Source organism: Oncorhynchus mykiss, chromosome 3, assembly GCF_057628025.1.
Source record: "Oncorhynchus mykiss isolate SJ-2025 chromosome 3, ASM5762802v1, whole genome shotgun sequence".
Taxonomy (NCBI): Eukaryota; Metazoa; Chordata; class Actinopteri; order Salmoniformes; family Salmonidae; genus Oncorhynchus; species Oncorhynchus mykiss.
The window spans coordinates 93,754,483-93,770,319 of NC_143024.1; the positions used below are offsets into that span (position 1 = coordinate 93,754,483).

General features: G+C 45.1%; 1 protein-coding gene across 3 annotated transcripts in view; it reads right to left on the minus strand.

The window, feature by feature from the left end:
• Window positions 1–15,837, minus strand: part of LOC110510426 (myc box-dependent-interacting protein 1-like) — a 47,713-nt gene that overhangs the window by 15,965 nt on the left and 15,911 nt on the right. For all 3 annotated transcript variants that reach the window (XM_036975330.2, XM_036975331.2, XM_090230477.1), the window contains exons 8-12: window positions 15,684–15,769; window positions 11,755–11,830; window positions 11,141–11,196; window positions 7,018–7,099; window positions 346–468 (exon numbers count right to left, since the gene is read on the minus strand). In XM_036975330.2, the coding sequence (XP_036831225.1) occupies window positions 346–468; window positions 7,018–7,099; window positions 11,141–11,196; window positions 11,755–11,830; window positions 15,684–15,769 (423 nt within the window). The remainder of the gene's footprint in view (window positions 1–345; window positions 469–7,017; window positions 7,100–11,140; window positions 11,197–11,754; window positions 11,831–15,683; window positions 15,770–15,837) is intronic.

Below are 15,837 nucleotides of genomic sequence, written 5' to 3' on the forward strand. Positions count from 1 at the left end.
TAATAATAAATCCAAACTGAACACTTAAATTTACAAAAAAAACAAATGTGAAAACCGAAAACAGTACCGTGTGGTGTAAAAACACAGACACGGAAACAATCGCCCACAAAAACACAGTGAAACACAGGCTACAACTAACGACACCTGCCTCTGATTGAGAACCATACTAGGCCGAACACAGAAAAACAACCTAGACACACAAAACATAGAATGCACACTCAGCTCACGTCCTGACCAACACTAAAACAAGGAAAACATAAAAGAACTATGGTCGGAACATGACAATTAGGCTAGGTTTAGGGTAGAGTAAGGGTTAGGTTAAGGAGGTAGGTAAACAGGCCGTACCTGTGTTGGGGATGTAACACTGATGTTAGGAGCAGCTGCAGCATCAAACAGGTTAATGATGTTTTCTGGTTTCATGTCCCGACAGGGGCTGGATTCAGGCCGCGGCGGCATCGCTGGTCTCAGCTACACAACGTTACGACGGAGAGAAAAGACAGGTCAATATAGGGGTTTCATCATGGGTTGACAAGACAGCACAAACAGACATCGGACCAGGCTATAAACCTTTATAAACGCTCATAAATGTCAATAGATATTTGTAAATTAACTACTTAAATGTTAATACTATTTACACTATCTATAAATAGTTATATCAATGCTCACAAAGGTTTACCAAAACATCTGTCTCCCCTGACAGTTGGTAACAGACTAGACAGAGCCAGCATGTCTGTGTTTCTCCTGACAGTTGGTAATTTAGAACGTTATATAGGGATTCTGTATGTGCAGATATGAAAGGAGAGAGTACTGTTCTCCAATATGCTGTTAGATTTAACACCAGTGTAAATATCTAAACCCCTGTATGAATAGAACAGTAGTGAATGGCAATATTAGTGGGTTTCAGATAGCGCTCTAATAATGACATATTTTAGTAATTTGAAGAAGTAAATGTTTCAATGGAAGGTCACATGACGAACAGGGACTGATTATATTAGAGGCTGCCATCTGGTGTTTGGGTTAAAGATGAGCTTCCTGTGGACAAATAGATAAGCCACCAGTGAAAATGAGTGGTACTCCATGACCTCAAACAGGCACATTTGGACGTTTGGGAGGTATGAATAATTGAATTTTTTTGGGACGCGATTCCAAAGGGGGAATTACCAGTCCCCTGGGGCCCTATGGTAAAAACGCTAATAGATTTCTGTTCACATAACTGCCTGTAAAAGGAAAAAACATATGTTGGTAATGGTTGACAGTTACTCTAAATGGATTGAAGTTTTCCCAAACACTTTCTTACGAATAGCTAGTAATGTCTCTGCACTGCTGAATGTATCAGATTGTTGGGTTTGTGTATTGTTACCAGACAGGGCTAAGACTATGCCATGTGGACCAAAGCAGGTAACCTTACAGACAGAGAGCTTGATTGGGTAATTTTAGATTATACAAACCAGAGTGAAGGGTTTGAAAGGATGAAGTGTCTGGCTTTAGAGTGCATTCGGAAAGTATTCAGACCCCTTCCCTTTTTCCACATTTTGCTACGTTACAGACTTGTTCTAAAATGTATCAAATAAAACATTTTCCTCATCAATCTACACACAATATTATAATATCATAATATTATAATAATAATATTATGAGTAGGCCATAATGACAAAGCGAAAACAGGTTTTTAGAACTGTTTGCACATTTATTCATGTAAAACAAAAATAACTTATTTACATAAGTATTCACACCCTTTGCTATGAGACTTTGAGTTGAGCTCAGGTGCATCCTGTTTCCATTGATCATCCTTGAGATGTTTCTACAACTTGATTGGAGTCCACCTTAGGTAATCTAAATTGATTAAACATGATTTGGAAAGGCATACCTGTCGATATAAAATTGAATCAGGTGCATCCTGTTTCCATTGATCATCCTAGAGATGTTTCTACAACTTGATTGGAGTCCACCTTAGGTAATCTAAATTGATTAAACATGATTTGGAAAGGCATACCTGTCGATATAAAATTGAATCAGGTGCATCCTGTTTCCATTGATCATCCTAGAGATGTTTCTACAACTTGATTGGAGTCCACCTTAGGTAATCTAAATTGATTAAACATGATTTGGAAAGGCATACCTGTCGATATAAAATTGAATCAGGTGCATCCTGTTTCCATTGATCATCCGTGAGATATTTCTACAACTTAGAGTCCACCTGTGGTAAAGTCATTTGATTGGATATGATTAGGAATGGTACACACCTGTCAATATAAGGTCCCGCTGTTGTCAGAGACGCAAACTCGGTCTCAACCTTTAAGTCTTTACTGAAGACTCATCTCTTCAGTGGGTCGTATGATTGAGTGTAGTCTGGCCCAGGAGTGTGAAGGTGAACGGAAAGGCTCTGGAGCAACGGACCGCCCTTGCTGTCTCTGCCTGGCCGGTTCCCCTCTTTCCACTGTGATTCTCTGCCTCTAACCCTATTACAGGGGCTAAGTCGCTGGCTTACTGGGGCTCTCTGGATGTAGTCTAGTCACTATAAGTATTTTCTAGGTAAAGCTCCACCTTATCTCAGCTAACTGGTCACCATAGCAGCACCCACCCGTAGCACGCGCTCCAGCAGGTATATTTCACTGGTCATCCCCAAAGCCACCTCCTCCTTTGGCCACCTTTCCTTACAGTTCTCTGCTGCCAATGACTGGAACGAAATGCAAAAATTACTGAAGCTGGAGACGTATATCTCCCTCACTAGCTTTAAGCACCAGCTGTCAGAGCAGCTCACAGATCACTGCACCTGTACATAGCCCATCTGTAAATAGCCCATCCAACTACCTCATCCCCATATTGTTATTTATTTTGCTGTTTTGCACCCCAGTATCTCTACTTGCACATCATCATCTGCACATCTATCACTCCAGTGTTTTACTGGGGCTCTCTCATGCCGTCCCTGGAGGAGGTGCGTCACCTGAGTGGGTTGAGTCACTGATGTGGTCATCCTGTCTGGGTTGGCGCCCCCCCCCCCCCTTAAGTTGTGCCGTGGCGGAGGTCTTTGTGGGCTATACTCAGCCTTGTCTCAGGATGGTAAGTTGGTGGTTGAAGATATCCCTCTAGTGGTGTGGGGGCTGTGCTTTGGCAAAGTGGGTGGGGTTATATCCTTCCTGTTTGGCCCTGTCCGGGGGTGTCCTCGGAGTGGGCCACAGTGTCTCCTGACCCCTCCTGTCTCAGCCTCCAGTATTTATGCTGCAGTAGTTTATGTGTCGGGGGGCTAGGGTCAGTTTGTTATATCTGGAGTACTTCTCCTGTCCTATTCGGTGTCCTGTGTGAATCTAAGTGTGCGTTCTCTAATTCTCTCCTTCTCTCTTTCTCTCTCTCGGAGGACCTGAGCCCTAGGACCATGCCCCAGGACTACCTGACATGATGACTCCTTGCTGTCCCCAGTCCACCTGGCTGTGCTGCTGCTCCAGTTTCAACTGACCTGAGCCCTAGGACCATGCCCCAGGAATACCTGACATGATGACTCCTTGCTGTCCCCAGTCCACCTGACTGTGCTGCTGCTCCAGTTTCAACTATTCTGCCTTATTATTATTCGACCATGCTGGTCATTTATGAACATTTGAACATCTTGACCATGTTTTGTTATAATCTCCACCCGGCACAGCCAGAAGAGGACTGGCCACCCCACATAGCCTGGTTCCTCTCTAGGTTTCTTCCTAGGTTTTGGCCTTTCTAGGGAGTTTTTCCTAGCCACCGTGCTTCTTCACCTGCATTGCTTGCTGTTTGGGGTTTTAGGCTGGGTTTCTGTACAGCACTTTGAGATATCAGCTGATGTACGAAGGGCTATATAAAATAAATTTGATTGATTGATTGATTGATTGATTGATTGATTGATTAATTGCTAAATTGTAATTATTTCACCTCTATGGCCTATTTATTGCCTTACCTCCCTAATCTTACTACACTGGCACTCACTGTATATATATTTTTCTATTGTGTTATTGTCTGTATGTTTGTTCATTCCATGTGTAACTCTGTGTTGTTGTTTGTATGGTTGTTTACTCCATGTGTAACTCTCTCTAGTTGTTTATTGTCTCACTGCTTTGCTTTATCTTGACCAGGTCGCAGTTGTAAATGAGAACTTGTTCTCAACTGGCCTACCTGGTTAAATAAAGGTGAAATAAAAAAAATAAAAAAATACCCACGAAGACTGGAGGCTGTAATCACTGCCAAAGGCGCTTCAACAAAGTACTGAGTAAAAGGTCTAGTACATACATGTAAACATGTAAATGTGATATTTCAGTTGTTTTTTTTATATACAATTACAAAAAAAATCCTAAAAACAGTATTTGCTTTGTCATTATAGAGTACCTTATGTAGATTTATGAGGGGGAAAAAACAATTTAAGAATAAGGATGTAATGTAACAACATGTGGAAAAGGTCACTGTATGTGTTGAATTCACTTATTCTAATAGAAGTACAGAACCTCCTTTTGATAGAAGCTATAATCTAAAGCTTAAATGTAACGACAATTATCACAGAGTGATAAGAGGGAAATGTTATTTGTGCTTTTCTAATAACCAATTCAACTGGGTTCATGCAAGTGACTGATTGATCGTGCCTGGGAGAAGTCCTCACTATCAGTATAAGCAATTTGGCAGTACGCCCAGAACATTGCTTTGAGAACCGAAAGGGGTATCTCAGTTTTCAAGGTCTCAGCTTGGAGAGAAGAAGCCTCGGTCAGTCACATGCAGGAACCAAACGTTACTGATGAATTAATGATGAATAACGAATAGTGTAAATCATACGGATACACAGGAACTGTGTCAGCAGTATATAAGAGAACTAACGTGTACTATGGTGCATTACGTTTGTTGGCACCTTTCCAGCTTGCTGATAATAATGAATGATTAATATAAGTTTGACTTTTGAGTCCCTGGTGGTACTTTCCACGACAAAACATTTGTGTGTTTTCCCTTCTACCTTTACACCTCGCTCTCCAGCAGTTAAGAACATTGTAAATAAACATATTGACGTCGGATTCCAAATGAAAACATGTTTTCAAAGACCCTTCCTCGTTTGCCATATGGGAGAACCACACGATCTCACACGGGTCCAAAATCAGATGTGCATCAATTGCACCAGAGCATAAATTGTCTTAAACACCTAAATAACACAGAAATATTAACCCTCAATATCCGCAGCATAAACCACCTGTGTTTCATCACATGTTTATTCACTAAAGTGCGGGCTCAGCTATGTGGGGGAAAACTAAGTGACTACTCAAGGTCCGCATCACCGAACATAAAGTCATGCATTCTTTGAAATGATCAACAGTGTCCTGTTGACAAGCACTTCCTCATAATTAAATAACGACATTACAACACTCAAGTTGATTGTGATAGAGAAGGTTCCCATGCACTGTAGGGGTGGGGACACTGTGGGGGTGGGGACACTGTAGGGGTGCGGAGACTGTAGGGGTGGGGACACTGTAGGGGTGGGGACACTGTAGGGGTGGGGACACTGTAGGGGTGCGGAGACTGTAGGGGTGGGGACACTGTAGGGGTGCGGACACTGTAGGGGTGCGGAGACTGTAGGGGTGGGGACACTGTAGGGGTGGGGACACTGTAGGGGTGGGGACACTGTAGGGGTGGGGACACTGTAGGGGTGCGGAGACTGTAGGGGTGGGGACACTGTAGGGGTGGGGACACTGTAGGGGTGCGGAGACTGTAGGGGTGGGGACACTGTAGGGGTGGGGACACTGTAGGGGTGGGGAGACTGTAGGGGTGGGGACACTGTAGGTGTGGGGACACTGTATGGGTGGGGAGACTGTAGGGGTGGGGAGACTGTAGAGGTGGGGACACTGTAGGGGTGGGGAGACTGTAGGAGTGGGGACACTGTAGGGGTGGGGACACTCTAGAGGTGGGGACACTGTAGGGGTGGGGACACTGTAGGGGTGGGGACACTGTAGGGGTGGGGACATTGTAGGGGTGGGGACACTGTAGGGGTGGGGACATTGATAACGTCCTACTAAGACGGGAATGCTTCTGGCTCCACTACCTGGACAGTCTGCCCTGTTAATGAGGACATTTACAGTATCATGTAGTTTATATTAAGCAGACAGGCAGACAGAGAACAGTAGTTTACATTAAACAGACAGACAGACAGACAGACAGACAGACAGACAGACAGACAGACAGACAGACAGACAGACAGACAAACAAACAGAGAACAGTAGTTTACATTAAGCAGACAGACAGGCAGAGAACAGTAGTTTACATTAAGCAGACAGACAGACAGAGAACAGTAGTTTACATTAAGCAGACAGAGAGACAGAGAACAGTAGTTTACATTAAGCAGACAGACAGGTAGAGAACAGTAGTTTACATTAAGCAGACAGACAGGCAGAGAACAGTAGTTTACATTAAGCAGACAGACAGACAGAGAACAGTAGTTTACATTAAGCAGACAGACAGGCAGAGAACAGTAGTTTACATTAAGCAGACAGACAGACAGAGAACAGTAGTTTACATTAAGCAGACAGACAGGCAGAGAACAGTAGTTTACATTAAGCAGACAGACAGACAGAGAACAGTAGTTTACATTAAGCAGACAGACAGACAGAGAACAGTAGTTTACATTAAGCAGACAGACAGACATAGAACAGTAGTTTACGTTAAGCGGACAGGCAGGCAGACAGACAGAGAACAAGAAGAAGCACAGAGTGACAGCAGAGCACGGAGTTGAGGCTGCTTGCCCAATGATGTGGGCTGGTGTGTAAAAAATGCCAGGGTCAAATTATTTTCCCAGTCCGCCCCTGATCTGTTGTCTGTTGTTCTCTCTAAACTATAAAAAGGTGCATGTGTGGGTTTTTGTATCTGGCCCGCGTGAACGTCTATCTGTGCCTGCCTTGAAAAACTTTCCCAAAGACTTGCAGCAACAATTTCCAGAGTGCCACGTGTGTGTTTGTATGTGTGTGTATGTGTGTGTGTGTTTTGCATATGTGGTTGTGTGTGTGTGTGTGTGTGTGTGTGCTACAATACCTTGGAGGGGGACTTAGGGATGGGAGGCGGTACGGCTGGACTCAGAGTGTGATTGGCTGGACTTGCTCCTCTGGGGAGCTCACTAGAGACAGAGGAGAAGGAAAGGGGAGAGAGAGAGAGAGGAATGTCTATAATTTGACATTTTTATCATTTGTATCCAATGGCAAGTTGTGAGCACGTTGAGAAATATCTTCATATAGTATATATGTAGGACAGATCATCAGAAGTAGGGTTATTGTGGAACAGTTCAGGGAACATTCTGCCCCAGGGAACATTCTGCCCCAGGTGACATTCTGCCCCAGGTGACATTCTGCCCCAGGTGACATTCTACCTCAGGGGACATTCTACCCCAGGGGACATTCTACCCCAGGTGACATTCTACCCCAGGGGACATTCTGCCCCAGGGAACATTCTACCCCAGGTGACATTCTGCCCCAGGGGACATTCTACCCAGGGAACATTCTGCCCCAGGGGACATTCTGCCCCAGGTGACATTCTGCCCCAGGTGAAATTCTACCCCAGGTGACATTCTACCCCAGGTGACATTCTGCCCCAGGGGACATTCTACCCCAGGTGACATTCTACCCCAGGGGACATTCTACCCCAGGTGACATTCTACCCCAGGGGACATTCTACCCAAGGTGACATTCTGCCCCAGGGAACATTCTGCCCCAGGTGACATTCTGCCCCAGGGAACATTCTGCCCCAGGGAACATTCTGCCCCAGGGGACATTCTACCCCAGGTGACATTCTACCCCAGGGGACATTCTGCCCCAGGTGACATTCTGCCCCAGGGAACATTCTGCCCCAGGGAACATTCTGCCCCAGGGAACATTCTGCCCCAGGTGACATTCTGCCCCAGGTGACATTCTGCCCCAGGTGACATTCTGCCCCAGGGAACATTCTGCCCCAGGGGACATTCTGCCCCAGGGAACATTCTGCCCCAGGGAACATTCTGCCCCAGGGGACATTCTACCCCAGGTGACATTCTGCCCCAGGGGACATTCTACCCCAGGGAACATTCTGCCCCAGGGGACATTCTGCCCCAGGGGACATTCTGCCCCAGGGAACATTCTGCCCCAGGGAACATTCTGCCCCAGGGAACATTCTACCCCAGGTGACATTCTACCCCAGGTGACATTCTACCCCAGGTGACATTCTGCCCCAGGGAACATTCTACCCCAGGTGACATTCTACCCCAGGTGACATTCTGCCCCAGGTGACATTCTGCCCCAGGTGACATTCTACCCCAGGTGACATTCTGCCCCACGGGACATTCTGCCCCAGGGAACATTCTGCCCCAGGGAACATTCTGCCCCAGGGAACATTCTACCCCAGGTGACATTCTACCCCAGGTGACATTCTACCCCAGGTGACATTCTACCCCAGGTGACATTCTGCCCCAGGGAACATTCTACCCCAGGTGACATTCTACCCCAGGTGACATTCTGCCCCAGGTGACATTCTGCCCCAGGTGACATTCTGCCCCAGGTGACATTCTACCCCAGGTGACATTCTGCCCCAGGGGACATTCTACCCCAGGTGACATTCTACCCCAGGGGACATTCTACCCCAGGTGACATTCTGCCCCAGGTGACATTCTGCCCCAGGTGACATTCTGCCCCAGGTGACATTCTACCCCAGGGGACATTCTGCCCCAGGGAACATTCTGCCCCAGGGAACATTCTGCCCCAGGTGACATTCTACCCCAGGGGACATTCTACCCCAGGTGACATTCTACCCCAGGGAACATTCTGCCCCAGGGGACATTCTACCCCAGGGTACATTCTACCCCAGGTGACATTCTACCCCAGGGGACATTCTACCCCAGGTGACATTCTGCCCCAGGGGACATTCTGCCCCAGGGGACATTCTACCCCAGGGGACATTCTGCCCCAGGGGACATTCTGCCCCAGGGGACATTCTGATGTAGTATTTACCTCCACCTTCATACTAAAATGTATGCCAAACAGATACATTTGTGAGGTTATCAGTTATCAAACTATATAGGTTAACTAGACACTAACTATATCTGTCACGCCCTGGTCGAAGTATTTTGTGTTTATCTTCATTTATTTGGTCAGGCCAGGGTGTGGCATGGGTTTTTGTATGGGGTGTGTTGGGTTTGTAGCTTAGTGGGGTGTTCTAGTGAAGTCCATGGCTGTCTGAAGTGGTTCTCAATCAGAGGCAGGTGTTTATCGTCGTCTCTGATTGGGAACCATATTTAGGCAGCCATATTCTTTGGGTGTTTTGTGGGTGATTGTCCTTAGTGTCCTGATGTCCTTGTTCTGTGTTTATGTGCACCAGTATTAGGCTGTTTCGGTTTTTATTACGTTTATTGTTTTGTAGTGTTTGCATTTAGATTCGTGTTGCTTCAGTTTAAATAAACATGGATCGCAATCTACACGCCGCATTTTGGTCCAACTCTCTTTCCCATACAGAAAACCGTGACAATATCGTTATCCGTTTTGAGCAGTTTGATTAAGCCATAGTTAATTGTATTGTTGACATGACAAGAAATTTGTACAAAAAGTGAATATTGCGTTTTGAAAAGCAGATGAACAAGAGACTTGGTGAATCTGTTTGTTGCACTCAGTCAATTGACTAAAAGTTTTGAAAATTACACCAAAAGTGATTGAAAAATAAAACTGTGACTTTCAAGGCACTGTGAAGTCCAGTGCTTGTTGATTCCTCAGAATGATCTGAGAGGCCTTAAAATACCCCCAACCAGTTTGATTACAATGCTGGATTTGAACCCAGACTCCAAATAAAAGACTCCCCATTCAAAACTGTTTCAAGAGGAACACCCTAACCAAAACCCTACCCTCCAACACCAAAACTGTTTCAACAGAACACCCTAACCAAAACCCTACCCTCCAACACCAAAACTGTTTCAACAGGACACCCTAACCAAAACCCTACCCTCCAAGACCAAAACAGTTTTAACAGGAACACCCTAACCAAAACCCTACCCTCCAACACCAAAACTGTTTTAACAGGACACCCTAACCAAACCCCACTCCTCTCCACCCCACACATTTGATCAAACACCACAATTGACCTTTGGTTCCTCAAATAGCCTGATCCACTACCACTGATCAAGGGCATAACACATCTATGTTCCACAATTGACTGTGTGGCAGGTAGCCTAGTGGATAGAGTGTTGGACTAGTAACCTCAAAGGTTGCAACAAATCAAATCAAATGTATTTACATCAGCTGATGTCTCAAAGTGCTGTACAGAAACCCAGCCTAAAACCCCAAACAGCAAGCAATGCAGGTGTAGAAGCACGGTGGCTAGGAAAAACTCCCTAGAAAGGCCAAAACCTAGGAAGAAACCTAGAGAGGAACCAGGCTATGAGGGGTGGCCAGTCCTCTTCTGGCTGTGCCGGGTGGAGATTATAACAGAACACGGCCAAGATGTTCAAATGTTCATAAATGACCAGCAGGGTCAAATAATAATAATCACAGTAGTTGTCGAGGGTGCCACAAGTCAGCACCTCAGGAGTAAATGTCAGTTTGGCTTTTTATAGCCGATCATTCAGAGTATCTCTACTGCTCCTGCTCTAGGAGCTCTACCTGCTGTCTCAAGAGACACAACAACATGTGGAATAGGTCAAGAGGTTTGATTACTTTCAGAAGACACGCACACACACACACACACACACGCACACACACACACACACGCACACACACACACACACACACACACACACACACACACACACACACACACACACACACACACACACACACACACACACACACACATACGCACACACACACACACACACACACACACACACACACACACACACACACGCACACATTAATACACACACACACACACGCACACATTAACACACACACACGCGCACACACAATAAATAACTATATTTAAGTTCCATCACAAGAAATAGTAAAAGTTTTTAAAGTTTTATTCTTACAAACAAGCCATTACAAACAAGCCATCTGTTATCACTATCACGCCAATAAGTCAGAAATGTGTCTTTTTCAAGGTCTTACTTTAAAAATAAAACAACAAACAATTATCTGATTAGAATTAAATTACAAGAGGAAACATCATATTTATTAGAAGTATAAATACAATAACACAAACTCACCCACACATGTCCTGCCTCTCCAGTTTGACAAGAACATCGTACAGATTCTGGTCCAGCTGCACAAGGTGTGTATAACAGAGAGAGGGAGAGAGAGAGAGAGAGAGAGAGAGAGAGAGAGAGAGGGAGAGAGAGAGAGAGAGAGAGAGAGAGAGAGAGAGAGAGAGAGAGAGAGAGAGAGAGAGAGAGGTGGGGTATCAAATCTTCGATATCCAACATGTAAGTCATCATCACCACTAACTTGGGATGGACAACAGACTCCCCTTCCCAAATCTCCTTGGGATGGAAAACAGACTCCCCTTCCCCATCTCCTTGGGATGGACAACAGACTCACCTTCCCCATCTCCTTGGGATGGACAACAGACTCCCCTTCCCCATCTCCTTGGGATGGACAACAGACTCACCTTCCCCATCTCCTTGGGATGGACAACAGACTCACCTTCCCCATCTCCTTGGGATGGACAACAGACTCCCCTTCCCCATCTCCTTGGGATGGACAACAGACTCACCTTCCCAAATCTCCTTGGGATGGACAACAGACTCACCTTCCCAAATCTCCTTGGGACAGACAACAGACTCACCTTCCCAAATCTCATTGGGATGGACAACAGACTCACCTTCCCCATCTCCTTGTGGAACTTCTCCTCGAAGCCAGCCATACTCTGGAAGGTGCTAACGTAGAAGCCAACACGACTATGGAGACAGAGAGAGGGTATGGATATGGAGAAAAGAGATGAAAGGGGGAGAGAGATTTTACTAATAATTCTTATAAACCTTATTGAAATGACATGTCTTAGTGTATAGCTAGTATTGTCTATAATATCGAACGCGACAAATACATATATTTAATTTTTTATTTCATTCCAGATGTACCTGTTCCATAGTAAGATGTACCTGTTCCATTCCAGATGTACCTGTTCCATAGTGAGATGTACCTGTTCCATTCCAGATGTACCTGTTCCATAGTAAGATGTACCTGTTCCATTCCAGATGTACCTGTTCCATTCCAGATGTACCTGTTCCATAGTAAGATGTACCTGTTCCATTCCAGATGTACCTGTTCCATTCCAGATGTACCTGTTCCATTCCAGATGTACCTGTTCCATTCCAGATGTACCTGTTCCATTCCAGATGTACCTGTTCCATAGTAAGATGTACCTGTTCCATTCCAGATGTACCTGTTCCATTCCAGATGTACCTGTTCCATTCCAGATGTACCTGTTCCATTCCAGATGTACCTGTTCCATTCCAGATGTACCTGTTCCATTCCAGATGTACCTGTTCCATTCCAGATGTACCTGTTCCATTCCAGATGTACCTGTTCCATAGTGAGATGTACCTGTTCCATAGTGAGATGTACCTGTTCCATAGTGAGATGTACCTGTTCCATAGTGAGATGTACCTGTTCCATTCCAGATGTACCTGTTCCATAGTAAGATGTACCTGTTCCATTCCAGATGTACCTGTTCCATTCCAGATGTACCTGTTCCATAGTAAGATGTACCTGTTGCATTCCAGATGTACCTGTTCCATTCCAGATGTACCTGTTCCATTCCAGATGTACCTGTTCCATTCCAGATGTACCTGTTCCATAGTAAGATGTACCTGTTGCATTCCAGATGTACCTGTTGCATTCCAGATGTACCTGTTCCATTCCAGATGTACCTGTTCCATTCCAGATGTACCTGTTCCATTCCAGATGTACCTGTTCCATTCCAGATGTACCTGTTCCATTCCAGATGTACCTGTTCCATTCCAGATGTACCTGTTCCATTCCAGATGTACCTGTTCCATTCCAGATGTACCTGTTCCATTCCAGATGTACCTGTTCCATTCCAGATGTACCTGTTCCATTCCAGATGTACCTGTTCCATAGTGAGATGTACCTGTTCCATAGTGAGATGTACCTGTTCCATAGTGAGATGTACCTGTTCCATAGTGAGATGTACCTGTTCCATTCCAGATGTACCTGTTCCATAGTAAGATGTACCTGTTCCATTCCAGATGTACCTGTTCCATTCCAGATGTACCTGTTCCATAGTAAGATGTACCTGTTGCATTCCAGATGTACCTGTTCCATTCCAGATGTACCTGTTCCATTCCAGATGTACCTGTTCCATTCCAGACATACCTGTTCCATAGTGAGATGTACCTGTTCCATTCCAGATGTACCTGTTCCATTCCAGATGTACCTGTTCCATTCCAGATGTACCTGTTCCATTCCAGATGTACCTGTTCCATAGTGAGATGTACCTGTTCCATTCCAGATGTACCTGTTCCATTCCAGATGTACCTGTTCCATTCCAGATGTACCTGTTCCATTCCAGATGTACCTGTTCCATTCCAGATGTACCTGTTCCATTCCAGATGTACCTGTTCCATTCCAGATGTACCTGTTCCATTCCAGATGTACCTGTTCCATAGTGAGATGTACCTGTTCCATTCCAGATGTACCTGTTCCATTCCAGATGTACCTGTTCCATTCCAGATGTACCTGTTCCATTCCAGATGTACCTGTTCCATTCCAGATGTACCTGTTCCATTCCAGACGTACTTGTTCCATTCCAGATGTACCTGTTCCATTCCAGATGTACCTGTTCCATTCCAGATGTACCTGTTCCATTCCAGATGTACCTGTTCCATTCCAGATGTACCTGTTCCATTCCAGATGTACCTGTTCCATTCCAGATGTACCTGTTCCATTCCAGATGTACCTGTTCCATTCCAGATGTACCTGTTCCATAGTGAGATGTACCTGTTCCATAGTAAGATGTACCTGTTGCATTCCAGATGTACCTGTTCCATTCCAGATGTACCTGTTCCATTCCAGATGTACCTGTTCCATTCCAGATGTACCTGTTCCATTCCAGATGTACCTGTTCCATTCCAGATGTACCTGTTCCATTCCAGATGTACCTGTTCCATTCCAGATGTACCTGTTCCATTCCAGATGTACCTGTTCCATAGTGAGATGTACCTGTTCCATTACAGATGTACCTGTTCCATTCCAGATGTACCTGTTCCATAGTGAGATGTACCTGTTGCATTCCAGATGTACCTGTTCCATTCCAGATGTACCTGTTCCATTCCAGATGTACCTGTTCCATTCCAGATGTACCTGTTCCATTCCAGATGTACCTGTTCCATTCCAGATGTACCTGTTCCATTCCAGATGTACCTGTTCCATAGTGAGATGTACCTGTTCCATAGTAAGATGTACCTGTTGCATTCCAGATGTACCTGTTCCATTCCAGATGTACCTGTTCCATTCCAGATGTACCTGTTCCATTCCAGATGTACCTGTTCCATTCCAGATGTACCTGTTCCATTCCAGATGTACCTGTTCCATTCCAGATGTACCTGTTCCATTCCAGATGTACCTGTTCCATTCCAGATGTACCTGTTCCATAGTGAGATGTACCTGTTCCATTACAGATGTACCTGTTCCATTCCAGATGTACCTGTTCCATAGTGAGATGTACCTGTTGCATTCCAGATGTACCTGTTCCATTCCAGATGTACCTGTTCCATTCCAGATGCACCTGTTCCATTCCAGATGTACCTGTTCCATAGTGAGATGTACCTGTTCCATTCCAGATGTACTTGTTCCATAGTGAGATGTACCTGTTCCATTCCAGACGTACCTGTTCCATTCCAGATGTACCTGTTCCATTCCAGACATTCCAAATGTACCTGTTCCATAGTGAGATGTACCTGTTCCATTCCAGATGTACCTGTTCCATTCCAGATGTACCTGTTCCATAGTGAGATGTACCTGTTCCATTCCAGACATACCTGTTCCATAGTGAGATGTACCTGTTCCATTCCAGATGTACCTGTTCCATAGTGAGATGTACCTGTTCCATTCCAGACATACCTGTTCCATAGTGAGATGTACCTGTTCCATTCCAGATGTACCTGTTGCATTCCAGATGTACCTGTTCCATAGTGAGATGTATCTGTTCCATTCCAGATGTACCTGTTCCATTCCAGATGTACCTGTTCCATTCCAGATGTACCTGTTCCATAGTGAGATGTACCTGTTCCATAGTGAGATGTACCTGTTCCATTCCAGATGGACCTGTTCCATTCCAGATGTACCTGTTCCATTCCAGACATACCTGTTCCATTCCAGATGTACCTGTTCCATTCCAGATGTACCTGTTCCATAGTGAGATGTACCTGTTCCATTCCAGATGTACCTGTTCCATTCCAGATGTACCTGTTCCATTCCAGATGTACCTGTTCCACAGTGAGATGTACCTGTTCCATTCCAGATGTACCTGTTCCATTCCAGATGTACCTGTTCCATAGTGAGATGTACCTGTTCCATTCCAGATGTACCTGTTCCATTCCAGATGTACCTGTTCCATTCCAGATGTACCTGTTCCACAGTGAGATGTACCTGTTCCATTCCAGATGTACCTGTTCCATTCCAGACATACCTGTTCCATAGTGAGATGTACCTGTTCCATTCCAGATGTACCTGTTCCATTCCAGATGTACCTGTTCCATTCCAGATGTACCTGTTCCATTCCAGACGTACCTGTTCCATAGTGAGGGCAGTTCCTCCTGAAGATCTTCATTAATCTCCTCAAACACCTTCTGAGCTCTCTCCAACTCATCCTCCGCCTGACACACACGCACACGCACACACACAGACACACACACACACACACACACACACACACACACACACA